The following is a 26,230-nucleotide window of genomic DNA, read 5'->3' on the forward strand; positions in this document are numbered from 1 at the left end:
TGCCAGCTCTGCCAGGTAGGTACTAGCAGCCTGGACATCTGGCCTGGTCTAAGACACAACTAGAGAGACCGTCTTTCCTTCTGTCACCCCTCTCATCAGAAAGAGAGCAGACGGCTTAAGAAATCTGTTTTAATTGTGAATGGTACTGATTTTGAGTATATTTCATACTCAATATTTTAATGGGACTATTATGGCCTCTTTAGTCGTCCTTGCCCGCCCTGAGCCTTTGGGGAAGGGCGGGTTATAAATAAAATCGTGGCGAATCCCCGGACGCTTCTGTCTGTCTGAGACTTGGACGCTCGGCCTCCTTGGGGCAGGAGCGCCCCAGGCTTAGCAGTGGACCACGCAGCGCCGCCGCCCGGTCACCAGGCCCTCCGCTGAGGTCGGAGGCGGCGGCGCCCAGAAGAGCAGGCCAGCCCCACACGGGTGTGCGTGAGAGAGAGGGGGGGTGGCGCTGGCGGAGCGGCCGAGCGGGTCTGCAGGCCAGCCGGGTGCGGCGGAGGGCAATCCGGGGGGGCCGCCCGCAGCAGGAGGCAGGCCGCGCGCCCGCTCCCCCCGGCCAAGTAGGGCGGGAGGCCGGAGAAAGGGAGAGTGACGCCTGCAGTGGTGGGCAGGCAGGCAGGCAGACTGATGACAGGGGGGTGAAGGGACGGGCCGGCAGACAGGGAGGGAGACAATCCCCTGGATTCCCAAGGGAGGCGCCCTTCGTCTCCGGGGGCCGTTTCACTTTCCCAGGGCGGGGCGTCCCAGGCCTTCCTTCTCTGCTCCACATGAGGAGGCCCCGGGGCGTCGCTCCGGCCTCCCTGCAAAGGCCAGGTCCCACTTTAGACTGAAAGGGGGGGGGGTGATCCTCCCCTTTTCCCGCCTCGGGGCGCGGATGGCGCAGGCGGGAGCGTGGGCCTCGGCCCTCGCTTGAGGGTGGACTCGGTAGCTTTGAGGCAGCACCTTTCGGCAGGATTCATGCGGCCTCTTGGCAATAAATAGATCGTCTCTTGCCTCCGCTAAGGCCCCGGCCGCCAGGCGTGTGTGGATAGAGGGTCTGATGGAGGCGGCCACGCCTGACGACACGCCATCTCTGGGAGGTCTGCCCCATCAAGGGACGACTGTCGGGCGCGAAGCCGTGGGGGGGGGGGGGATGGAGGAGAAGCCTGGTGCTTGAGGCGTTCGACGGGCACCTCTCTGGGGTGGCCGCGCCCTTCCCCGGCTCACCAGGGGGCCCCGTCCATTCATCCATCCATCCATCCATCCTCTCGACACGCGGCTCGCCTGCGCCGCCCCCAAGCGGTCTCCGAGGGCTGGCCAGCGAGGGAGGGAGGTTGGGAGGGAGGTGCCCGGCCGGCCCGCTGCCGTCGATGTGGAGTCTGGACGGCCCAGGTGAGCGACAGCGCCTCAGGGCCCGGGCAGAGCGCAGCCCCTTGGCAAGCGCGCGGGCTTTCGCTCTCCCGCGGGAAGTGGCGACCAGGGCATTTGTCCTCTGGCTGGCTCAGCAATGAATGCAAGAGCCGCCTCCGCGGTCCCTCTGAGGGCAACGGGAGGAAGCAAGAGGGCGCTTTCCCCGCTCGCCTTGGCTGATGCCCTCCCGAGATGCCTTCGCCGCCGGGCTTTCCTCAAAGCGCCTCGGCCAAGGTGCCCCGAGAGGCAGCTGTCTCTAGGCGGAGGCCGCAGGTGGCTCAGGGGGTCTGACTTCCAGGCCGGGTGGGACTTTTCAGCTCCCGCCGGAGTGGGTTCCGCGGACGAAGCCCGAGGAGCTCCACGGGACTTCCTGGAAGCGCACGTCAGGCTAGAAGGCCCGCGGTCCTGCGCCCGGTGCCGTCGAGGAAACGGGATCTCACGGGAGCCGCGCAGAGCTGCGTGAGCTCTTGCTGTTCCCGGACTGTCGCCACCGCCCCCACGCGCAACCGAGAGGCCTGCGGGAGGCGGACGCGGGTGCTGGGCGCCTGTGCCCCCTTCCCACCTGCTGGCCGGCTCGCCTTCCAGGGTCAGCCTCCGTAGACGGAAAGTCTGCTCGGCGGTGAACTTGACAAGGAGCTGGAGGGGAACCCAGCTGGCCTTGAGGGACGTTTCCTGCCTGCGCCAAAGGCCTCTTTCTAGGGATGCCAATCCCCAGGCACCGCCTGGGGATGGCCGCTTTGGAAGGTGGACTCCATAGGATTACACAATATCAGGGTCCCTCCCTGCCCCAAACCCCACCCACTCCCAGCTTCACCCTCGAAGTCTCCAGGTATTTCCCAACCCTGAGCTGGCAACTCTACCTCCTCCCCTCCAATCAGATGGATGCAGATCGGAAAGCCTTGTCACAGTTCTAGTTTTCCCACAAGGCTTTTATTTTAAAATGTCAGCTTTTTACCCCCACAAACACCACTTTAGGGAATGGGGGAGGGGGGAGCGGAGGGCAGACGGGTCCTGCGCACTTCCCCTCGGGCAGGTCTGCGGCAGGCTCCGCCCAGGCGGGGGGGGGGCTGATTTCAAAGGCCATGTGGGGCGCTCTGCGCTTACGCAGAAGGAGGCCGGGGAGAGATGGGGGGGGGGTCGGGCGGGGGGGGTTACACTTGAACGCTGAGCCCAGAAGAAAGCGGGCAATCGTCCAGCGCACCGGGGAAAGGACTCCGCTTCGTGCCTCCGCGGGGGCAGGGCTTTCGTTCGAGGCGCCGGAGCGTTCAGAAACGCAATCCCTGCCAGGAGGGAGTGGTGCCGCCTAAACATTTGCCACTTCAGTCCACCACCTCGGGATTTATCAGGCGTGAAGAGATCGTGGGGAGGAGGAACAAAACACACACACACGCACACACCCCTCCCCGGCATCCCACTTTAGCCAATCTAACGAAAGGGTGCCCGAAAGGCTTGAATGCGATTTGAGGGTTGTTATTTCTCGGTCGGGACTTAAAAACGGAGATCCTTCAAGACCGCACCTAACAGCATCAATCTTGCAGCATCTTTTCTCATTTCCGGGCGCCGCTGCCTTCAGGGAGAGAGAATATTGCCAAAAATAAAGGCATGCCTGCCTCCTCCCATGAACGCACTCCTAGTTAACTCTTTCTCTTCCGTTGGAACCACGGGAGACGACTGACCGGCCGGCCGGCCTGCCTCATCTCCCCCTGCGCCTCCGTAAGACATCGATTCCCTAGAGCAGAAGCCCGCGACCCAGTCCGGACCGACTTCCTCAGGTCACCGCCTCGCCCCCGAAATCCAGGGCCTTTAAACTGCAGCATTTAAACAATGCGAAAATATATAAACTACTGGCAGTAGCCGCTTGACAAAAAGGCAAAACACTGGGGTCCTTGTCCCTGCAGAACATGCAGGAGTCCCTCCCCCGCCCCAAAGGTTCCCTCCACTTCTCTCCCGCTCCCCACCCCTCCCTTATTCAGTGCCATGCTTCCTCTCAAAATGAGCCTTTGGGGAGAAATAGAAACAAGCTCATCCGGGGAGCCTCTCGGGCGCTACCTCGGGGGTTGGTAGGAAATGTCTGGCAAGGGCTGGAAGCGCTGGGAGGACGCTCTCCTCCCCCTTCCGCCGGGGACATGGATCACGGTTCTGCTGCCCCCCCCCTTCCCCTCATCGCCTCTGCTCAGAAGCCTCGGCAGAAGGACCTGATCCTAAACTCCCCGCTTTGGAAATGCTTCTGCTCCATTTCATTTGTTAACCGGCGCTGTCGGGTTTTTTTTTAAAGGATCCTAGAACGGATCTGCCAGGTAATGCGAAGTTTCTCCTTCAGCCGCTGCGACTCAAGGGAATCGAAGTTCGCCGGCTCCGGGTGCAAAGAGCCCGCTGGGGCCGGAGAGACCCCGAGGAGGAGCCCAGCCCACCGGGAAGTTCGCCTGCGGAAGGGGGCCCTTGCAGCTGAGGCAAGACCCCGTTCCTCCCGCAGGAGATCTTCCCCGTCAAGCGCCAGCCACAGGCGTCCCGGGTTTCCACTTGCCTCCCCTTGGCTAGGTTTGCTCCCTCTGCAGCCCCCGCGTCTGTTCCAAAGGCGACTTCCAGCCGCCGTCCTCCTTTCCCGTTTTGCTCCAGTGGATCGGTCGAGTGGGGGCGTGACTATCACCCTACAGAAGCCACCGAGCCACTGAGCCCGGGCTCCCGGTTCTGCGTAAATGGGTGCGCATTTCAGGGGACTTCGATGAGACTCCCAGCTGGAATGACGGGATCAGGTTGGATCGGGCGTTTTCTTCCTCTCTCTTTCCCACCCGGCTGAAAACGTTTGGCTTTCCTTTGAAAGAGGAATAATCCTCTGGCACCTCCAAGGTGCCCGGTACGTGGCCAGGCGCCGTCTCTTCTACGCATCCCTGGATCAGAGCAGATCAAGTTGACAATGTGTGTGTCTCAGACGGGGGGGGGGGGGGGGGAAGTGAGTGAGTGAGTGAGAGAGAGAGAGAGAGAGAGAGAGAGAGAGAGAGAGAGACTTCGCCTTAGCGGGAAAGACTTCAGAAATCCCAGCGCCTCCAAGGAAGGGCGGGGTATAATAAAAAGCAATGGTGACACCCCCGTTTTCTAAATATATAAATAAATGGCAATTGTGATCCCCGCTTTGTCTGTCTGTCTGTCTGTCTGTCTAGATAGATAGATAGATAGATACTTTTAGACGAGAAAAAGATCACGCGGGAATGGCACTAAGACAGGCCATCAAATAAATCCCCCCAGATCCGGGTCCTGTTCCTGACTAACCGAATGACGGTTCCGGGCAATGGCCCAGCTCGATCCGGCGATTGGAGGCCCCCCCCCTGGCCCTGGCCCTGGCCCTTCGCGTCCCCACAAGGTGCTGCTAGGAATGATCAAGAGAAGACACAGCGGCAGGGCTCCCTTTCGCAGGTCGGGGATGGGCTTTCTGTGCCTGCCCGTTTTTAAACGAGAGAAAGGGAGAGAAATGGGCTCGGCGTCTTCGAATGGAAAAGGTAAACTGGAAATAAATGAAAAGAGCGGGGGACTCTCTTTGCCAAGAGGTCAGAGGTTAGCGAATCTCATCGGCTCCATAGAAAGGTGCATGAAGATTGGGAGAGAAAGGAGGGGGGAGATAAAAATCCTCCCCGCCCCGCCCCCATACACCCCGGCACAAGCTTGTTTATTTTAATTAACACCAGGAATCCTTCGCTAGAAACAACAAGGACCAGCCTCCATCTCTCCGTTACATCACCGCCTCTCCCCCCCCCAACCCATCCCCTTTATTAGTCATTAAGGAGGAACCTGTCTGGGGACCCCAAAACACCCCCCACCCCCACACACTAAGTTCTTAAGGTAAGATGCTGCCTTTGCTCCAGTTGGGTAGATTTCGGAGCTGTGGTTGAATTAAGCATGCACAGCAGCAATCCCGAAGAAGCGTCTTCTCCACCCCCCACCCCCCTTCCTAATTCTCTTTCCCTGCGCTTTTATCTGGACCGGGCTGAGTAGCCGCGGAGAGGAGAAGGCGAGCCAGGGATGGGATGGGCGCTTTCTCGGAGGGGAGCGCTTTTCACCTGCAGGGGAGCATCTGGGCTCCTTTCACTCTGGGCTTTGATGACTGGTGCGTGGTGCCTTTCTCCCCGCCCCTCCCCCCTTCCCCTCTCTTCCTCCCGGAATAGGGTCAGCTCAGCGGCAGGCGCAGGGGTCCTCGACTGAATCGCAGCCGGACCGTCGACACAATGAACGAGTCTATTAGCTCATTGACAGATAGCAAAGGCTGAGCCGTCCCTTTCTTGACTATCTTTCTGGTGCCGAAGGGTTTTGCTGTTGTTATTCTTTTCTCCTTTCTCTTTAAAAAAACCTCTCTCTCTCTCTCTCTCTCTCTCTCTCTCTCTCTCTCTCGGCTCTCTGCCCCCCCCCTTCCGCACGCCCCTCTGTGTCTGCGACCGAGGCCAGCGGTCGTGCGCCTGAGATCGCGGGGCACTTTTGAGGCGCGGTCGAAACAGGCGCAGAAGCCAAATCGTCGCTTAAAATATCTGCGCGAGCAGCTCAGGCGTCGCCAGGGTCTGGCTCTCCTTTCCCCTTTCCAGTGGGCACCGCCGGATAGTTTTTTAATTATTCATTTATTTATTTATCTCTCTCTCTCTCTCTCTCTTGTCTCTCTCTCTCTCTCCTGCCAGTGGATGCCGAATCAACGCCGGAGAGCATCGGAGGTCGCCCCAGCCCTCTTTTCCTGGGGTGCAAAAGAGCCCCGAGAGAGGCTGCGGCCAGGAAGGCGGGCGACGAGCCGCCATCGACCAGGCGACTTTGGCTGCCCTGCGTGCCGTTTTTATTTCCTCCCCGCGTTGTGCAAGGAGGGAGCGGGGGGCGCCCAAGGAGGACCCGGCCACCAGAGCCCGCTTTCTTAGACCTGACTGCGGGGCTTCGAACACCTGTGCAGCCCCGGCGCCTAAACACGGCAGGCTCGATCCAGCACAGCGTTTATTTGAAAGCCTGCGACTTGTGCCGCTTCTTCCCCCCGTGCAGTGGGTGCAGAGGAGGGCGAGGAGTGAGCTGGCGCCCCGGTCCAGGTGCCTGCCGGGCTTCCTGCGTGGGACGCCGCAGCGCCGCGCGTCTCCCTGGCAAGCCAAGTGCACGGAAGACGGCGGGGCGTCCTTCCCTGCAGGCAGGCCCGCTGAGATGCTGGGCTCCCTGGCAGCGCTTAGGGATATGGATGCCGGCGCGAAGCGGGGGACTGGAGGGATGGAGGGCCACGGATACTTCAGCTTCCTTTCAAAATAATCCCAGAAAGAGAGGAGCTGCCAATGAAATCGACCAGCTCCCCAAGAGCATCTCTGCGGGGCTGGCTCATCGGGCAGGGGGGACTCGCGCACCCCCCCCCTCCGGGCCTTGAAGCCGGAGCCACTTTCCCGTCAGCGCGCCGGAGAAAAGCCGAGCGATCCGCCGCCTGGGCGCCGGGGCTTCCTTCCCGGACCCCTCCTCCTCCTCCTCCTCCCCCCCCCCCAAGGATGTCTCCTGGGTCATTGGGAATCCGCCCGTGACTCCCCCCGCGCCGGAGCCCTTCACGCTGTAACAGGCTTGAGAGCGTCGCCTGTGGCGGAAAGGGGCCCGGAGGGTCTCAGCGGCCCTCCAGACAATCGCCGGCCTGAAATCCGTCTCCGGAGCCCGTTGGGGCGCTTCTGCCGAGGCGCGGGTCCTGGTTTGGCTCACCCGCTGGGTCTCCGGAGCCGCCGGGATGGAAGCCCCTCGCCTGGCCAGGAATTAGCCCCGGCCCCCGCCCGGTCCTCCCGTCCCGCCTCCCCCAGGGGCTCTCAGGGCCCGCAGGCAGGTTTGTGGAAAGGGCGCTGGTGCCGAAGAGCAGAGACTCCCTCCTTCCTTCCCCCCTCTTTCTGCCGGCCTTATTTGCCCAGCCCTGATTCTTGGCATCCCGAGAGCCTCACCTCCTTCTTCCGAATCAGGATCGCGCAGAGCTGGAAGAGAGCACAAGGGTCCCCCCAGCCCAGCCCTCGCCCCCTTATCGGGGACTTAAAAATCACACACTCGTGACAGGGGCTCATCCAGTCTCTACCTGAACACTTCCAATACTCGTATTTCTACTATAATTTTTAGACCGCCTTTCCCCGCAAGCGGGCTCCCGGCGGTTTACGACAATAGCTAAAACATTTAAAACCGTACCTCGGTTAGGCATAATAAAATACGATGATATTTATATCATCATCTTATGCAGCAAAACAACGACAACACCCCTTTCCCTCTCAAGGTCACAATATTGAGAAGGGATGAGGTTTCCATTCCGAAGCCAGACATCCCCCTCCGGTTCAGTCCGTCAAGGGAAAGGGAAAGGGAAAGGAAGGCGTCTGCTCTTTCTTGCAGCGTCCCCCCCCTCTTTTTTTCCTTTCCTTTTTTGCAGCGCGTCAGTTTCTCCGCCCCAAACCCACCGCTCCCATCCCCGTGGGTACTTTACCCAGTCTTCCTCTGAGCCGGCTCCTCTGCCCTTGTCGGTCTTCTGAAATGGATAGTCTTTCTAGCTGCCCAAAGGGGGAAAGGGGAGGTCTGATCGATGTTCTCAATACAGAAGACATCAGAGCTCCCTTTCCAGGGTAAGAGAAGACGGTGCAAATGACGCCTTGAAAGCAAGCCCCTTTCAGATGGTCTTATTAATCTTGGCAAACAGGCCAGAATTTGCCAGGGCTTGTTGACGACCTTTCAGAATGAAATCTAGGAGGAGGGTCTCCTAGAAAAGGCTCGTGGGCTTCTTATGACCAGAGCAGCCATTTAAGAGCTGGTTTTTAAAGAGGTTGTTTTTTTGGGGGGGTACCCCACTTTTCTCTACCTCAAGGCATCTCAATGCGGCTTCCCTTCCTCTTCTCAGAACAAGCACTTTGTGAGGGAGGTGAGGTTGAATGAGTTCTGAGAAAACTGTGACTGGCCCAAGGTCACCCAGCTGGCTGCATGTGGCGGAACAGGGAATCAAACCTGGTTCTCCAGAGCAGAGGCCGCCGGCTACTAACCACTGCACCAAACTGATTCTCTTTAGTCAAGAAGGCCCAGTCGAGGTCCAGTTGGTCCAATGACCCCAAGGGGACAAAGTATATCAAACAGGTTTGTGGCGATGGACCACAGGGATCTATTCTCTATTATTACGTGAGATTCTCAAAAGCCCAGGCAGGCAGTGTACCCTGCCAGGTTTCTGATGGTCCCGTCATGCCTTTGGAGCCTCAGTCCCAAAGAAGTCAATCGTTAGAGCTGAAGGAGCCCACGGCCTCTTGGCGCATTCCATAGACGGCCAGGCTTAGGGACCCTCTTGCCCCTCCTCTCCCTCGGTCTCCCACTTGGTTGAAGCAGTGCTCGGAAACACTGTGGGGGGTCAGGGGGACAGCGCCTCCCCACCTACGGATTGCCCCTTTAGGCCTGCAGCCTCCACCCCCACCCCACTCAACGTTATCAAAGGGCCCAAGAGCAGGCCTGGCTAGCCAGTCAAGGAGGGAAAGAGAGAGTGGCTTTCAGGCCAGCAGAAGGGAAACCTGTTTGGGGCCACTATTTCCAGGTAAGTGGCAACCAGATTTGGGGAAGGAGTAGCCCAAATCCTTCTTGGAACAAAGTTTGAGACCAGGGACACCTCTAAGCCCAATCAAATGTGAACCAAGGCATGAGCTTTCGTGTGCCCCCCCCCCACTTCCTCAGTTAAAATTCACCTAGAGGTGGAGGGCCAGCGTAAATCAGCATCCAGCCTACTGCTCACCTGAGAACCAGTGTGAAGAGGAGCTGCACAGGAGGAAAGAACACCTGGCCACATCAGATCAGTTTGTGAGACAGAAGTGACACACAATCCCACTGGCATCCCTTCCACTTGAGGAACCCCAGGCTTTCTCGCTCCAGTCCCATGGACACCAAGTTTTGCCAGGAGTGACGGTGAGGACAAGTCCAGATGGGCTGAGAAGCCCACAGCAGACTTGGTCCGGCAGCTGCAGAGAGAGGAGGGTGCTTAGCCCTCAGACCTAGCCCCTTGAACAAGCTTCCACGAAAGTATGCTTCAGGAGAGCAGGCATCCCACCTCCACCTAGTCCAAGGATTTCCCCAAGAAGGGAAAGGCACACACATGGCTGCCCCTTTCGCTCCCGTGAAGTTTCCACACAAGGCGACTTACAAGAGCCGATCTGGTGCTTAAGAGCGGCAGATTCTCGTTCGGATTGCCCGGTGACCAGCTATGGTTCTCGCAGAGCTCACTCAACCTGTTGTGGGGAGAGGAAGGGAAGACAATTGTCAGCCACTTTCGGACTCCTGCCAGAGAAAAGCTGGGTACAAAAGCATAGGCTGTAAGTTAGCTAATGAACTTCCAATGCCCTTTAGATTTTGCATGGGAAAATCCAGATGCAAAAGTACGTAGAAAGTGCATTGTACTCTTCTTTGACATCGGTCACCAGCAACAAAAAGCCAAAGAGCTGATTATTCTTGGTTCTGCTCCTCTACCATCTTAATATCACTCCCTACCTGCCTCCCCTTTCTTTCTGAGCAAAATCCCACTTACCCACCACCCATCTCCCACCAACACAGACCTTCTATCGTTTCCCCATTCGGCCATGAGGCAAGCAAATCAATAGCAAGTCCCCTTCTTGGCCAGTCCAGCCTGGTCTCCTCCTGCATGCTGAGCGCCAGAACAGAAGAGGCTAGCTTGCTCAAGGAAAGGCCTCGCAGGACAGCTTTCTTTTCGGTCCTTCCTCACCTGGAGGTTTTGTTTGTGATGACAGGTCAAACAGTGAACACACAGCCCTCGAGGTTGCCAACAGAAAGGATTTTAAAAAATCATCATAATCATCATAAAAAGTTTATTTCACTTAATTGACTTCCCTGAAAAACTGTTCCTACGTGTGTGTGATAACTTTCTTGTTATGGCTGGATTGATGTGGGGATTCTTTCCCAGCCCCCCTTTAAACTGTGCAAAATGGGGGCTTGGCTCTTCCAGCCAGTCCTTTAGCAGGAAAGGGAGTGGCTGTGTGTGTGAGGGGGGGGTACGGTGAGTATTAAGGGAAGGGCTTCAGGAACCCTACTGAGCTCTGGGATGGGGAGTACTAAAGGGAACAAAAGGATTGTCAGTACCAGCCTTTTAAAGAGTGGGTGAAAGGAAAGGAAAACAGAATGGGGGAGGTGTAATGTGAAAGGTGAATATGGAGAAGAAAAATATTTTTTTGGGGGGGGGTCGCTATTCAATTGTGATATCATGATGCCCAATAGAATGAAAGAACCCCGCATTTGCTATAGCAAAAGGCGAAAGGACGGGTTGGAGTAGCACCATTTCCAATGGCATGGAAATCTCCGTCCTGCCCTGGCCCCCAAAGCTCTGTGCAACTCGAAAGTTTGCTACTCAGCCGCCTGGACACAATGAAAGAGGTCCCCGGAATCATGCTTCACCTGCTTTGTTAAGAGAGAATGTGAATGAGCTCCAAGATGAAGCCCATCTCTGGCCAAACCTCAAGCTCCCAACAAGTTCGAGGGCTGAATCTCTCTCTCTCTCTCCTCCTTCCTTCCTTCCCCTCACCGTTAACCATAGGAAATAATGCCCGGCGAATCTGAGAAACTCTGGAACGGGACTCATTCCGCTCGGGAGCCCTCGAACCCAGGAAAGGAAGATTCTTGCGGGACTTTCTCAGCCGCGGCAAACTCTGGGCGAGGGCAGACGTGGGGCGGGTCTGCCTGGGCAAACGGACCCCTCCGCACGCCCCACGCGGCGCTTCCCGAGAGAATCGGACGGGGTCCCCACCACAACTTCCCGCGCGGTCGCCCTCCAGCCCGGTCGAGATCCCGTTAGGCTGCAAAGGAGTGGCTGACTTTGGCCACCTTGAGCTGACACTCCAGATCGGGTTGGGATCCGGGAGACCCTGCTTAGGCGTTGCAAAGGCCCCGAGACCACTGACTCCCGGGGGAGGGGGGTTCAGCTGCCTCAACCGGCTGTCCCCTGCTCCGGATGCTGACAAATACCTCCCCGGTCTGCTCACCAGCTTCCCTCCTGCCCAATTTCATTCAAACCAATCCCTCGGCTTCCCTCCCGGCCCCTCCCCATTGTTAACAGCGTTGAACTTGAGGAGGGCAGGGATTTAGGAAGGGAAGGGGCGGTGGGTGGGTGGGGGAGGCGGGTAGGGTAGGAACCCAGTCTGGGCCCGCAGGCCGGTCCCCCTCAAGGCAGCGCCGAGGCTCCGTGCCTTTTCCCCCTGGAGGGTGAGAAGGGGGGGTCTCCACCTCCCCCCTCCCTGGAAGATTTGTCACCGCTGGCCCATCCCCGTGGGGGCCGAGAGGAGTTTGACAGCTCTTTGTTGTCTGTGCGGGAAGGGGGGGGAGGGGGGGGCACCGGTGGCAGCCCCTGGGCGCGCGGGCTCCTCCCACCGCATTACCCCGACTGGGTTGGCTTTCGCCTCCAACAAATTGGACGGAGCGCCGACCAGCTTCACTCCCAAACCCATCCAAGAGGCAACTGGGAACTTTGCGAGCAACCGGGGGACGCCGCCACCGCGCTCATCAGCCTCGTCCTCGCCGTGACTTTTCAAGGCAACCCCCCACCCCCACCCCTACCCCTACCCCCACCCCGGCTGGGCTTTTCTTGGTCTCCTCCCCGAAGAAGAAGAAGACGAGCAAGAAGTCGACGACGGAAGCGGGGCTTTTGCCTCCAGCCCGAGCCGGGTGTGCCGCTCGCTTTGGCGGCGCTTTCCCTTCTCCCTCCCTCCCTCCCCCTGCCCCCCTCTTTCTCTCTCTCTCTCTCTCTTTCGTCCAGGACGCCGCAGAGCCAGGCCCTTGAGCCGCCCCGGCGCTCCCCTTCTTCCCGGCTCGGGTCTGCCTCTCTGCGCCCGGAGCCCGATCCTTGAGCGCAGGGCGGGGGGGAGTCCCCTCCGCCGCCCCCCCCCTCCCCGGGCCCTCCCCCCGGGCCGGGCGCTTCGGATGCTGTGACCGGCGGAGCTCTGGGAAGGGCCCGTCTATGGAAATAGTGGGGTGCCGAGCCGAAGGCAACGCGTGTCCCTTCCGCCCCCCAGCCATGCTTTTCCACGGCATCTCCGGCGGCCACATCCAAGGCATCATGGAGGAGATGGAGCGGCGCTCCAAGAGCGAGTCGCGCCTGGCCAAAGCCGGCCAGCTGAACGGCCGCGAAGCGGTAAGGCCCGGCGGGCGGCGGCACCGAGCAGGGACCGAGGGAGGGACGGAGGGAGAGCCGCTTAACACCCCCCCCCCGGCGGCCGGGGAAGGGGGATGGCCGGCAACGCTCGGCGAGGGCCAGGGGGTCTTGGTGTATATTTGGGGGGTGGGGAAGGGGAATCCATCTTGTCCCACTCGGATTTCCAGGCCGTTTCCATCTTTAAAACCACCACCACCGTCCGAAACGAAAACAAACAAAAAAACTTTTTAACAGCAGGATTCGTGTTTGCTCCGGAGGCCTCCTGGCGCTCCCTTCAGTGGGACTCCCTCCCCGCCAAGGGTGTGCAGGAGATGAAGCCGAGCTTGTCATTCTTTTTTTTTTTGGGGGGGGGGTTCAGAAATGTCCAAAACAAAGAGCAAGATCCAGCCAACGGGAAGTATTTCTAAATTAAGTGGGTGTGGAGAGGGCCAGGTTGAATTAAGTGGCGCCTACTCCCGAGGAAGCGTGCTTCAGATCGAGCCCCCCCCCCCCGGGCCAATTCCTAGCACAAACTTGCCATCAGGGGCTAAGGGTGGCCGGATTATGCGGCCGGGTGTCTTAAAATCCCGCCGTCCCAAACGTCCGCCAGGCCCGATTCTAATAAAAGCTGCCTGTTTGGATATAAGTTTATTGGCACTTCCCTCCAATAACATTTCCGACCGGAGCCGTGGGGTGGGCTGGGGAGGGGGAGTCTGGTTCGCTGGCTCTCCGATAGAGTGGTCAGGGCCCCAGTCCTCCTCGGGAGCCAGCGTGACTCCCTTCCAAGTCAGTCTGCTGGCAGAACAGGAGAACGACGCGGGGCTGGGCAAGGCGTTGAGAAGCAGCTTGGAGCAAGGCTCGCCTTGGGGACAGGATCCCGCTCCGGAGAGGAGCCTTGGCCTCATCCTCAGCATGGCCGGGGAAGGGTCGAATGGCGCCGTCCCGAAAGCGATCGCTTCAGCCGACTGGCTCAGGGAGGCTTTCTAAAAGTCCAAGCTGCTATCAATGAAATGCTGTGAGGAGAGGTCCATTGAAAACAACCGACAACAAAGCATTAATTGGGGAGGGGGGAGGCTCGGATGCAGAGATTCATTCCAGCTCTCTCTCTCGAAAGCATTTTCCTCTCCAGTGCTTCATGCCCTGGATTTGCAAAGGCGAGCCACAACGGCAGGCCCGGGAAAAGACATCGCTCTTCGGGAAAAAATAGCAAATATTATTTAAAGAAACCCACCCAAACTGTAAAGCAACCGTTTTATCTTTTCCCCCCTCCTGCATCCCCGGGAATGGCAGCAATGCCGAGGAGATTTGAAATGGAATCATATTTCGTATTCTCTCGATAAAGAGAGACCGAGAAAGATACGGCCCCTTTCAGGTGGTTTAATTCCGATAGCTAGCTAGCTGAAAGAAAGAAAGAAAGAAAGAAAGAAAGAAAGAAAGAAAGAAAGAAAGAAAGAAAGAAAGAAAGAAAGAAAGAAAGAAAGAAAGAGGGCAAAGGAGGAAGTTCCTCGCCTCCCCCTAAATCCCAGAGCTTCGGCAGGGCACCGCAGAGAGGGCCTGGAGAAAGTCCGCCTTGGCCTCTTGGAGCCGGCGTCTCCTCCTCCGCCGTGTCCATTCGGGAGGGATTCGCCAGAGCCGCCAACTTGCTGCCCTCGGCGGCGGCGGGGCGGGAGCGGGAGCGGGAGGCGCAGAGAAAGGAGGCCAGCAGCCCTGCGAGTCGTGTCTGGCTACTGGAAGTTTATTGTTTGGTGTCTTTGAAAACCACGCGCTCTGCCAGGCGTTTACAGGCGCCTTCGAGCACAGGTAGCTTCCTCCCGCCTGCCGCCTCTCCCGGCTTTCAAAAGACAAACTTTTTACAAAACCAGCCCCGGTTTTAATAGGCCGTGGTGGACCTGGAAAGGGAGGGGGGAGTTTTTCCTCTTTCCTTGTTAAGGGGATTTCAGATGAACAATCCGGGCGGCAGGAAGCTTTAAAGGCCGCGTGTTTTCGTTTTTAAAAGGGCAGCGAAAGGCCATTTTCAGTTAACCAGACTCCACAAAAACAACACTTCCGACCCTTTTAAAACCCCGACAGGCCACGTTTGCTGTTCGGTCCCAATGACGGACGCAATGTTCGGTCCCAATGACGGGTAACCCTAGGCAGGACACGCCCTCGAGATCCTCTGGGATGCGGTCTACTCGCCAGGAAGGCCCAGCGGAGCTTCCTGCCAGGAATATATCTGGGAATAGGCATAACAGGAGACGGTGAGAATCTTGGTGAAGCTGGCAGGACAAAGGTCGAGTCCTGGGGCATCAGTAAGACCAACCGAGTTTGACTGAAGCCCTGAGTTTTCGCGTGCAGGCCCACTTCCTCGGACGGAATGGAAGGGAGGGCACCCCACGTCTAAGGAGAGAGGAAATGAGCAGGAAAGCAGCAAACAGCGTCAGGAAAAGATGGCCAACTCATTTGCAGCATAAGGAAAATGTGTCGCCTAATCGAATGCCTTGCTAGAATAACAAGAATCTCTAAACTACATCAGTGGTTTGGTCGCAATTCCAGTTTAAAAAAAAAACAACGCAAGGGGAATAAGACTGTGAAGATGAGGGATGGAGGGCAGGCGCGTTACCAAAAAGTTTGCGCAAACAAGAATGAAGACTGACAAAGGTGGGGCCGGGGACGAATGGCAGAGCCAGGGAGGAGTCGGGCCATTCCGGTGACAGCCCCGGCAGCCCGGCCACGTGTGTGTGTGTGTGTGGGGGGGGAGCAGCTCTGCCTGCTGGGTCGCCAGAGGTCAAGGGACCGCCGGCTCCCGGACGGTAAGCCGCTTTCGTGGCCGTCTAGGCGGCAGAAACCGGCGAGGTTCGCGCGGGCCTCTCGAATGCCTGCAGACCCCGATCCTTTGGGCTCCCCGGCTTCGCCTGGGTTCTCGAACAGGGGTTTCGGGCCGGGAGAAGGTCTCCTCGCGAATGAAGCCGAAAAAAGAGCCGAGCCCGGAGGAGAAAAACCCTGCCTCCCCCCCCCCCCATTTCAAACCCCACCCAAAGTCCAAAGTGCAGGGGGTCGCTTTCCCGGAGTCTCCCAAAGCAAAAACTCCCGTCCCAAATGCGTTCGGTCCATCTTTGGCCGTCGCACCCAACTTTCAAAGCTCGGGGGAGGGCGGGGGAGAGAAACTCCGGAGTCGGTGCCAGGAAAGCCCCCCCTCCCTCCCTTAGGCAGTTCCCCGGGGGCCCCTGAGCGGGAGGCTGCCTTCCCGAGACTGCCCTCCCCAGACGCCTCCAGACCCGTCCCCCCCCCCCCCATGGTCTGCCTTGCACATGGCCTTGTTTTGATATTTGTGAGACGGTTTCCCCCCTCCCGGTTGGTTTTCAGAACATGCCTCCCCTGAGCCCGGAGAAGCCTGCCCTGTGCGCTGGGTGTGGCGGCAAGATCTCCGACAGATACTACCTGCTGGCGGTGGACAAGCAGTGGCACCTCCGCTGTCTTAAGTGCTGTGAATGTAAACTGGCCCTGGAGTCAGAACTCACGTGCTTCGCCAAGGACGGCAGCATTTACTGCAAGGAGGACTATTACAGGTACAGCGGCCCCCGCGGGGGGGGGGGGAGGACGACCCGGGTTTGGTTTTCTTTCTGTGGGGGGAGGAGGGAGGGGGATTGCACACCCTTGAAGAAGGGAAGGTTTTTAAAAAATCCCCTTTGCCGAATGGAAAGCCTCCCCCCCTCCAAGGTTCCGGAATTTCGATGCTCTTGGGTAGTTCCCGAGTCTGGTCTAATTCACACGTGCTGTGATCCCTAACCGGGTGACGCAGGCAGGGTCAGGGGTGGGAGAGGCAAGAGAGGCAGCACCCTGGAGGCAGGCCCCTCAAAAGCGTCGTCTAAATGGGAGAACTAAGTCCGCCTGGAGCAGTTTCCAGGCTAACCTTCCTAACTAGTTGCAAGCCTGGATTTGCACGTGTGAAACAGCCAGCTGCGCGTCAGGGCTTCCCCTGTCAAAACAGGTCCAAAGGCCACGGGGAAACTGCCACAGCCAGCTGCCGGTCCTGGGCGCATGAAGCCAGGGCAGAGAAATCAAGTCAGCCGTGCACGTGTGAATGGCTCCTTATGTTTGAGGGACCCCCGAAAAAATCCCGCTGCTGGTTTTAGCAGCAGGATCCCGGCTCTTCCTTCGATCTCATCGACAGACAGGCCCTGGGGAAACTATGGCGACGCGCAGCCGAAAGGGCAGGCGGCCGGCATCGAAACGTTCTGGCTCCATGGCTTGGCCTGGCAGGCCGGAGCCTCTTGGCCCCCCCGGCCGCGGGAAGCTGCGGCGGCCCTTCGAGAGAGGGGAGGGGGAGGCAAAGGCTGGTCTTTGAGGACCGCTGCGGGGGACGAAGGCGCCGACGGTAAGGCCGGCTTAGGTTCGCCCCGGACCAGGGCCGCTTCGTGACAATTCGGGAGCGACCGTCACCTGCCCCGATGTCCTCCCGCGGATCTGGGCTCTCTGCCTCTTCGCCCGCCTGTGCCCAGGCGTGAAAGCGGGGCCAAGTTAGTTTCCTCGCAGGGCCCGACGGTGCCCCTTCCCGACCGCAGAAATGCGCTCAGGCCGGCAATGACCTGCCCCCCCTCCGCCTCCCCTTCCCTCTCCTCTCCCGCAGCAGCCGGAGCCTTTCTCTTGAACCAGATCGGCCTCCCCCGCTGGGCAGCCTGGCCGCGCTCCCTCGTTAGCCCGGAGCCGCCAGCAGACAAGCCTCGTCTCTCTTTCCTCATTAAACAGACGCAGGCGGGCCTCGCCAGCCTTTCCGACAGAGCCACGGTGGGGTTTTGTGGTCTTTAAAAACCCCGGACCGTCCCACGGCTGCCTGGAACAATTTCCCATTGATATTTCGCCAGCCCAGAGGGCGCAGCGCCGCAGCCTCCGATCCCGGCCCCGGGGGGGGGGGGGGGCTCTGGTCCCCGCAAGCCCCTCCGAGCGCCCCCGAGGCGCTGAGTTGCCGGCCGGAGTCCCCTCCAGGCCACGAAGTTGGCTTGGGTCGGCTCTGTGCTCTTTGGAAGCGAATGGTCGCCCCGTCCGCCTTTGTTTTCCTCCCCCGTTCCGTTAACCAACAAGGCGTTCCTTCGGGTCACTTTGCTCCGCCAGTGAGAGCGCGCGCAAGAGATCCGCCGGAAACGAAATTCATCTCCAGCTTTCCTCTCCGTCCCCCCTTCCAGGGCCAGCAGGACCCGCACAAAGGCAGGCAGGCAGGCAGGCAGGCAGGCTGGGGCGGGGAGGGCCTGCAGGTCAAATGTTCGCAGAGCCGGGGCCAGGGCCCTGCTGGACGCCTTGGCGCTTTCCTTCCTCCCACCCACCCACCACCCACCGGCGCGCTAGGCTTGCAGAGCCACGGTGGAAAGGCCCCGTTTCAGCCGCAAGATGAGGCTGCTGCTCGAGGGCTCAGCGAGGGGCCATCCCGGAGTCGCTTGCTTGCTAGCCGTGCGGACTAGAGCTTGGCCTGGGGCCCCCACTCGTCGCCTCTCAGGGCTTGTCTGCCAGGGTCTTCAGAAGAGCACCCCTCAGTACGTGTAAAAGGCAGAGGAGGCAGGGGGCGAGTTTGGTGGCTTAAGAGGGGGGGCTCGCCCTGTCCCCTGAGCCATTCCGGGGTGATTCTGTGGGAGCCTCTTTCTCCCGAGCCAGCAAATGGATTGCTCTGTGGGCCAGGGAGTCAGCCTTGAGGCAAGATTCCCCAGAAGTAGGTTTTGCTGGGCACAATCGCTTAGCTAGCGCTGCGGCCATCGCAGACCAAAGTTTTAACATATTTTTTAAATTACCCCCTCGATTCATTGGGCAACCTAATTAAAAAATAATAATTCCATGTTAATGACATCACATCACAAAGGGTCTTCTCTAAGGGACATGTAAAAAAAAAAGACTGCCTGTAAAAAACACCTATCCCGCTCCCCCATCCTCGTATAATTCTTGATAGCCCCTTCCAATTGTATAAAGATCTCGCCTTTTTAAGGGCACGAGATTAACAAGAGGCAAGTTACCTGAAAAAGGGAGAGTGGCCCACTGAAAAGGCACCTGCATGCTGGGCATGCGCACAAACCATGGAAAATCAGGGGGCAGTATAGGTGAAGAAGACCTTCTGTGGTTTTCTTTTTTTTGGGGGGGGGGCTCAATCCGAAGTAAGCCCAGTGGGCCAGGGTGGTTTCAAAGGGCACCTTAAACAGGTGCTTTCCTAGCAGGACGGGGGGGGGGGGTGCTTTTTCTCAAGTCAGACGGCGAGACATTTGAGGGCAGGCTGTGGGGGCCCAGGCCAGCGGCTCCACCTCTCCCTTTCCCTCCTACGGCTGGACTGCTGGACTGGTGCTCCTGAAGGCCTGTTTCCTCATGGCTCTGGCAGGGTCTCCCGCCTACCTCCCCCGGGGCCGTTCCAAGGGCCTGCTCCGGATTCTGTGGGAGGTGCGTTTGGAGAGCATCCACAAGGCTGCCACCCCTTCAGGCCGCTATCCTCACCGGCCGCAGTGCCAGAACTCGGTGGGGTGCTTCCATCCTGGGGTCCCAGGCTGCTCCTGAAGGGCGGAGGGGGGGTGTCGGCATCGGCTGGGCGCTCACTGGCTGCGCTTCCCTCCCCCCAGAAGGTTCTCGGTGCAGAGATGTGCCCGCTGCCACCTGGGCATCTCAGCCTCGGAGATGGTGATGCGGGCGCGGGACTCGGTCTACCACCTCAGCTGCTTCACCTGCACCACGTGCAACAAGACGCTGACGACGGGCGACCACTTTGGCATGAAAGACAACGTGGTCTACTGCCGGGCGCACTTCGAGAGCATCCTGCAGGGCGCCGACCCCGCTGCCTACCCGCCGCAGCAACTGAGCTACACCGAGCTGGCGGCTAAGGGCGGCGGCCTGGCGTTGCCTTACTTCAACGGCACCGGCACCGTCCAGAAAGGCCGGCCCAGGAAGAGGAAGAGCCCCGCCCTCGGCGTTGACCTCGTCGCCTACAACGCTGGTGAGTGCTGCCCCGGCCGCTGGGGCCAAGCTGATGCGGCAAGCAGGCAGGCAGGGAGGCAGGGTACTCTCTGCGCTCCATCAGGTCCGCAGCTGGAGGAACCTGCGGGGCAGGGACATTGAAAGGCCGTGACTTGGGGGGGGGAAGACACCTCCCCCCTCACAGCCCTCCTTCTGCAGATGTTGGCTAATACACTGTAGAAGTTGAGATTTTTGTGCAGAAAAGGCCAGTTGCAGAGTGCATCAGCCAAAGTGCGCAGAATGGAAACAGTGCAGGACAGGCACTCTCCCGACATGCACTTTTTGGTGTGGCCTCTTTCTGCCCCATCTGCCTTCCCCCCTGCTTGGCTTGGGTACCAGGGTAGCTGATGCCCAAAGAGCTGCCCAGCAGGTTGCCTGGTACTTGCCTATGAAATAGCCCTCAGACAGGAGGTCCTGGAGCAGAACATGCCCCCCTCCCATTAGCTCTAACTCAGGCAATTTGATTCCCCTCTCCTGTGGACAAAACTTGAGTCGTGCAACTAGTTGGGAGAAGGCTGTGCATTGGTTGGTGGGATCTAGCCCTTCAGGAAGGAGGGAAAGGGGGAGCAGGGATGGCCCCTGTTTGCCTTCCGACAATGTGCTCCTTAGAATGGGCGCCCAGTCAGATCTGGAGCACAGAGGCCTGCAGAAAATCTGCCAGGAGTTGAGAGACTGGAAAGGGTTCTCCCACACTGCTGCAGAACCAAGGGCTGCACTCCACAGTTGCACTGATGCATCCGGTTCATGCTTTGGTCCACCAGGGCATGCACCCCCACTGCTCTTTCTCCTCTCCCCGCCCCTCCTGGCAAGTGCCTGCCCTCTGATGTGATGGGGTGACCAGCGGGGGCAGGGGAGCCAGCCCAGCCAGAATTGTTTGTGGCTAATTGGAGATGACACTGGCATCTCTGGCTGCTGTGCTGCTTCCGAGGCCCCAAAGGGCGGGCCAGGCGTGCAGAGGCGCCTCTCCTCTGCCAGGGGTTGTGCAGGATCTAGAGGCGGAGGAGGGAAGGCTGCCTGGGACAGGGCTGGCCCAGGGAGAGGGCTGCCCACCGCACTTGTTCGGGCAGGCAAGAAGGGTGGCCCCCAGGCCCACAGTTGGTGGAAATTGGCATATAAGCACTGCTCATGTGCCTCCCTTCTCCCTAAAGCACGCTAGCCAGCAAGCAATGTCTGCTTCGATGGAAAGCAAGCTGGGCACCATTTAGCCACAGCTGGATAGCTTGGGATTCGTCCAAGTGGTTTTGAAGGGAGCAGGCCCTTCAAACGGGACGTCAGTTCGGAGCCTGTTGGGCACATTTACACCACGATAAATCCCACCAAGCTTAAAGCCATTTCCCGACTTCTGAATAAGCATGTTGAAGGCATGGGGTAAAAAAAGTCCAGAATTACTTGATTCCAGGTCCTACCATCATGTAAGGGGGGGGGGGGCAGGGATTCACTACCTATCACACTTTTAGAAGAAGAAAATATGTGTCTGTCTATCTAAACCAATAACTTAATTAAAGGTTTAGATTTCTTACATGCATTCATTTTTGCTTTGGACTGACTTTGTTTTTAGGATTAAAACACTCCAGTACCGAGATAGTTATAAAATCCCAGGAGGGGGACTTGGGTTTTGAGGAGAAGAACCTTTGGATGAGTTTTATGAAGTCAAGAAAGCAAAGATGCAGAAAACTTCAAATAAGAGGACTTGTCCTGTGGTTGGAGAATCGTTTCGCAGAATCAGCTACCTTATAGTTTAATGGGGTTTGCACAGGAGACCTTTCTCCTGTACAGTTCCCTGAAGAAACAAAAAAGAAAACAAAACAAACAATTTCCTACCAGCCTCCTCTCTTATCTGGTGAAATAAGGCACTTCAGATGCTCATTTCACTAAATCCATTAAATCCTTCAAAATCTATACTACAGGAACAGCTGAAATCACTCAAATTGGTGCAATTACTGAACAATTAATTTTGGAGCAGACCCATGATTTCCAAAGCAGTGCAGCTTCATCATCATCATGGTTAATAAAAGGATAGCATCCTTTAAAAAACCTAAAATGGTTTTACTGCCCAGTCAAGTTCACGTGGAATGGCAACTTTAAAATGCATTTGCTTTCAAGGGGAGAATTGTAGAACAATCCTAAAGCCACTGACTTTGACTGCACTGCTAAACTGTACGTGTATCTTTACCCATGGGAATTTAAACAGGCTTAACATAGGCTGAATTGTTCCAAGAATAAATATGGAGATAACTGCAATTTTGAAGGTGTAAGAATGGTGACCATTACAATTACACTGAAGTAAATTAAGTAGTTTGGAAAGATACTTAAAACTTTAATTCAAATATTCTCTGGATAATGATCTGTTCTTGGTCATTGTTTAGTGGGAAGCAAGAATCTCCAAATAAGAGGATCCAAATAATAAGGGTGTGATCCTGCTTTTAGTTCTGCTATTTTCTATAAGAGCAGGGTTGCAGCCTACGCAACAAGAATTTTTTCAGACAACAACCTACTTCATCAGAAGCTCAGGTGTTGCCTAGGTAAAAAAAAAAATCCTTAGCACAAAGAAACTGTTTGGTCAGCTTCTTCCCACAAGCAACTGCTTGACTTTCACACAGCTGTAATAATGTGAATACACTGGCTAACTGTGCATTGTATTGAGAAGTACTTACCATTTGCTTCTTGTTCCTCTTTAACAAAATTATCAAATGCACACAATCAGTGAAACAGCATCCCAAATCATATTAAGGGCTTGTGTGATGGAAAACCATCCACTGTCTTAAATGTGTTGTAATGTAAACCACCCTGGGCCATATGGGAGGGCGGTATAAGAAAATAAATAATACATGTATTTTGATCTGTTCCAAAGCATATACACATTTATGCAGAAGTATTCCCCTTGTATTCGACAGGATTTTCATCCTAGGAATGCAACCTTCCTAGTAAAAATGTAGCTGTAGCGACAGCCATCCCACACAGCTTATTTGGAAAGAAGTCTTACAGTCTAGAGCAAAGTAGGGCATTTCTGAGAAAATGCACGTCAGGCTGACCTGGCATTTGGAACGAAGAGCTGATTGCATCATTCAGGGGACATGCAGTGCACTTCTCTGCTTGATGGGATCTCTTCGAAATGCTCTGGGGGCTCAGCCTCCCCATGTCAAAGTCTTCTTGCATGAGGAATATGTCAGGCAGAAGGGAACATTTAAGAAAGGAGCACAGTACCCACTGATCAGTTTCACCAAGGTCTGCCAGTTTGAGGACTGGGGTGTTTAGATTAGTCTGCAATATATTTGTATCTGTGTTAATGCTGGTTTTAGCTAATTGTTTTGAAATGCTTGAGTGAAAGGTGGGCATATATTTTAAATGCTTAAATAGGTGTTTGCATTTCTTTCCCCCAGTTTTGAAGTAAAATTGGCTAGAATATACATTTGGTTTTGTAATGGGTCTGTTTCCCTCCTGTGGCAATAACACAGAGAAGTGACGTGTGTTCTCTGCTCAGAGGCATTTTTACTGACTAAGCCTTTGATTGGAGCAAGCCCGATTGATTTCAAGTAGATTTGCATGGGATCATGCATGAAGACTTCTTCGAGGTGTCCATTCAGAACACAAATCAAGTACATTCTGATATTTACTCACAGAACAGGGTGCATGCAGCCTTAATATTGCATGTGAATCTGCCTTTTGATTTTAGGACTTAGTTCTTTCACACAGCCTGTTTAGGAACAAATTAATGCCTATTTCCAGATTATGTTCCTCTTTGCATTTGGGTTCATGTCTTACTGGCAATGAATCAATTATATAGAATCTTGACAATCATTTTAATGCTGCTTTTTATATCTGCATATATGAAGTCTTACATATGCAGACATGAAAATCGCACTGAGTACCTGTTAGGAGACTATATAACAATAAACTTACTTGGGGATAGCCTGGACTCCATTTCCTTCTGAGTAAACCCACACAGGATCAGAGGTGTAAACCCATTTATTCAGATATGAGGCCCTAGAGTTTTCTTTTACATGATTTGGGACTGGGTCAGAAGTCTATTGCTTTAAAGAATTGTATAGAAGAAATAAGTTTGACTCATTTGTAGTGCTGCAGTGGGGAGGGGAAGGCATACAGTGGCATTTTCTCTTTTGTTTGGCAATGGGGTACAAAGAGAAGATGTACTGAGCTTTTTGCATGGCAAATGAAGTGACTTCATCTCGGGGCAGGCAATTCAAGGCACGCAATAGAACTGAAGTGTTGTGAGGCACAGCAGAGTGAGTTTTTAAAAGTCCTTACTCCATGGAATGTATGTGGCAATTGACCTCTATGCTCCCCACCCATCTTTTTTGGGGTAGGAGTTGCATTTCATTCTGGGCTCAAACAGGAGCTGTAACATTTTCCACCAGGAAAAAAAAAGAAACCTTGCTTTCTCCAAATCCTTTCCTCCAAAATTCTAACTTCCAACATGTTGGAACTGTCAAATGAATGTAGCAGTGACCTCTGGTGGCTTCTGAAGGGAGAAATCCTCAGAAAGGAAGACAGGGCAGAGAAAGCTGGGGGGAGAGAGTTTCTAAATTTTGAGCTGGCTGTTAACTGATGTGTTGGCCTTAAACATGTGAGACAACAAAAGATGGCAGATTTTAGGAAGCCAGTTTCCACCCATTTGCCAAGCCTCCTTCTGAAGCATTAGCAATTCAGAACAAAAACAGAAATAAACTAGGTTTGACTTCTCGTAGGAAATTTGGGATTATGTCAAAACGCTGTGGGCTCATGTGCATTCAAACACTTGTCTGGAAGAAAGATTATTTTAGAAAAGAATTTTGCCTGATGTGTTATTTTCCCATCAGCATAATGCTGAAGAGGTGGGGGAAGTTGTGCACAGTGGAGTTTTCCCCTCTCTGCAGCCTTTTCAAAGGCTTTAAACATAACACCCCTAGTAGGAACACAGTAGAAGGCTCAGTATGGTGTGTGTGTGGAGGGGGGGGGCACGTCTGCCTATTAAAGTCTTTGCTCCCAACTGTAAACCCTTCTCAGTTCCATTCTGAAAATTCCAATGCAGCCCCTCTTCCTTTACATAAACTCTAGTCCACCCGTCCCTTCCAAAGTCCAAAGACCTTTTGGCTTGATTTGGAACTCATACGTACAAATGAATAATTTCTGCATACCACTCAAGAAAAGCTAGCTCTTCTGCATCAATAGATCAATTTCTTAGGATGATGACTAAGTGACAGCAGGAATGTGGTATTTAAAAATATATTTTAAAAGGAGAAGATTAGGTTTGAGTCAGAAGCACTGGTAAGATTTATTGGAAAGACACTGGGCCCATTTATGATGGGGATCTTTCTTATGTATTTGAGGAAAGCATATATTCTTCCTGATTCCTATTAGGTTTCTATGTTTTCTTGATTTATTTGACAGTAGATTCAATCTGGCCCTCTATTTTCAAACTAAAAGCCATTTCTCCATATCCCCACCTCCTAATGTAAACACACAGAAAAACATCGCTTTGGATTATTAAAATGATTATCCCCTCCTTTTTATGCATAGCTAATTCTGAAGCTATGTGTACTATATGTGACTAACATGAGGCTCTAAGGTTCTCTCATGTATGAAGAACTGGGCATGAAAAACAGACTAAATACTATTTGTGCGAATAAGTTCTCCTGGAATCACAGGAGCTTTCTTCTAGTAACCACGTAGCATAAGGCTTCACAAATGAAGTTCAAGACTCATGAGCTAATTTGATTATTAGTTTTCTCATGAAAACAGGTTCTTAAGAGCAATCTGCAACATGACATACAATGTACATCAGGATCCTAAATTTGCAATCCCTTGCACAATTACTTGAGGAATGAAATCCGTGAAAGTTATTTTCAAGGAAGCATGAATAGGATTGCAACAACTGAAACAACCAGGAAAAGCTGTTGTACACAGGAATATTTTTATTTTTATCTACTGGCAAAAAGCAAATAAATGGGTTGATTAGTATCCTGGCACAAGGAGTTCTTGGGGATGATGGACAGCTTGTGTATCAGGCTGTAAATTCCGGAGTAATTTTTAAATCAAACACTTCTCTATTTGCAGTTTTAGTTCTATATTGAAAAAGAACAGTCTTCTAGATATGAATTTGCAAGAAACAAACTGACTGGCATCCAGCTGGCCACTGTTAGAGCATCAGACTAGCTGGATCCTTGTTATACAATCTATAATGGCAAGTCTTCCTTTAAGTACACCTAGACATTTGAGCAATTTTTTTTAGGACAGCAGGCCAACTGAATCAGTTTTGACTAAAAAGCACATCAAGGTTAACAAGATGCTTTATGATGGGATACAGATAATGGAAACCAACCAGTAAAACTCTGCAAAAATGGGATGGGAGTAATTATGAGATGCACATTCTACAAACTAAGTCTATTATTATTTTGACAACTAGGGAAATTATCCATATTTTTGTTTTTGCTTTCAAAAATGGAATGCCATGTTGATTCCAGTAAATGCAACATAATTATCAAGTGGAAAAGTGGAAGGGCTATATGAAGTCCCATGCAGGATTCCTACTTAGGAATGCACCTTCAGCTTATGGTTATTTTGTGATTTAGAGTAAGGCCCGGGGTGAATGAAAGACCTGATGAACAGAGGCTATTTTAAATTGCTTCCTCTGGTGCTTGCCTCCCTAGTGTGGACTGTTTTGGCACATTTAATTGGTGATGGGGTGGCCAGCTTTTCAGCCAGCACCCATAAATGTACAGGTGGAATTATTTATCTTCATGCTATGAAAAGTTTATCTGAATC

The 26,230-nt window shown here is 54.9% G+C and overlaps 1 protein-coding gene across 4 annotated transcripts in view; it reads left to right on the forward strand.

The window, feature by feature from the left end:
- The first annotated feature begins 11,513 nt into the window (after positions 1–11,513).
- LHX9 (LIM homeobox 9) overlaps positions 11,514–26,230 on the forward strand; it is a 30,780-nt gene continuing 16,063 nt past the window's right edge. Inside the window, exons 1-3 of one of the 4 annotated variants that reach the window (XM_077332753.1) lie at positions 11,514–12,508; positions 15,854–16,056; positions 19,081–19,448. In XM_077332753.1, coding sequence (XP_077188868.1) covers positions 12,335–12,508; positions 15,854–16,056; positions 19,081–19,448 — 745 coding nt within the window. In that variant the 5' untranslated portion in view covers positions 11,514–12,334. Of the gene's footprint in view, positions 12,509–15,853; positions 16,057–19,077; positions 19,449–26,230 lie in introns of all 4 variants that reach the window. The other 3 variants (XM_077332752.1, XM_077332755.1, XM_077332754.1) reach the window with 3 other exon arrangements.

Source organism: Paroedura picta, chromosome 4 (assembly GCF_049243985.1).
Source record: "Paroedura picta isolate Pp20150507F chromosome 4, Ppicta_v3.0, whole genome shotgun sequence".
Taxonomy (NCBI): Eukaryota; Metazoa; Chordata; class Lepidosauria; order Squamata; family Gekkonidae; genus Paroedura; species Paroedura picta.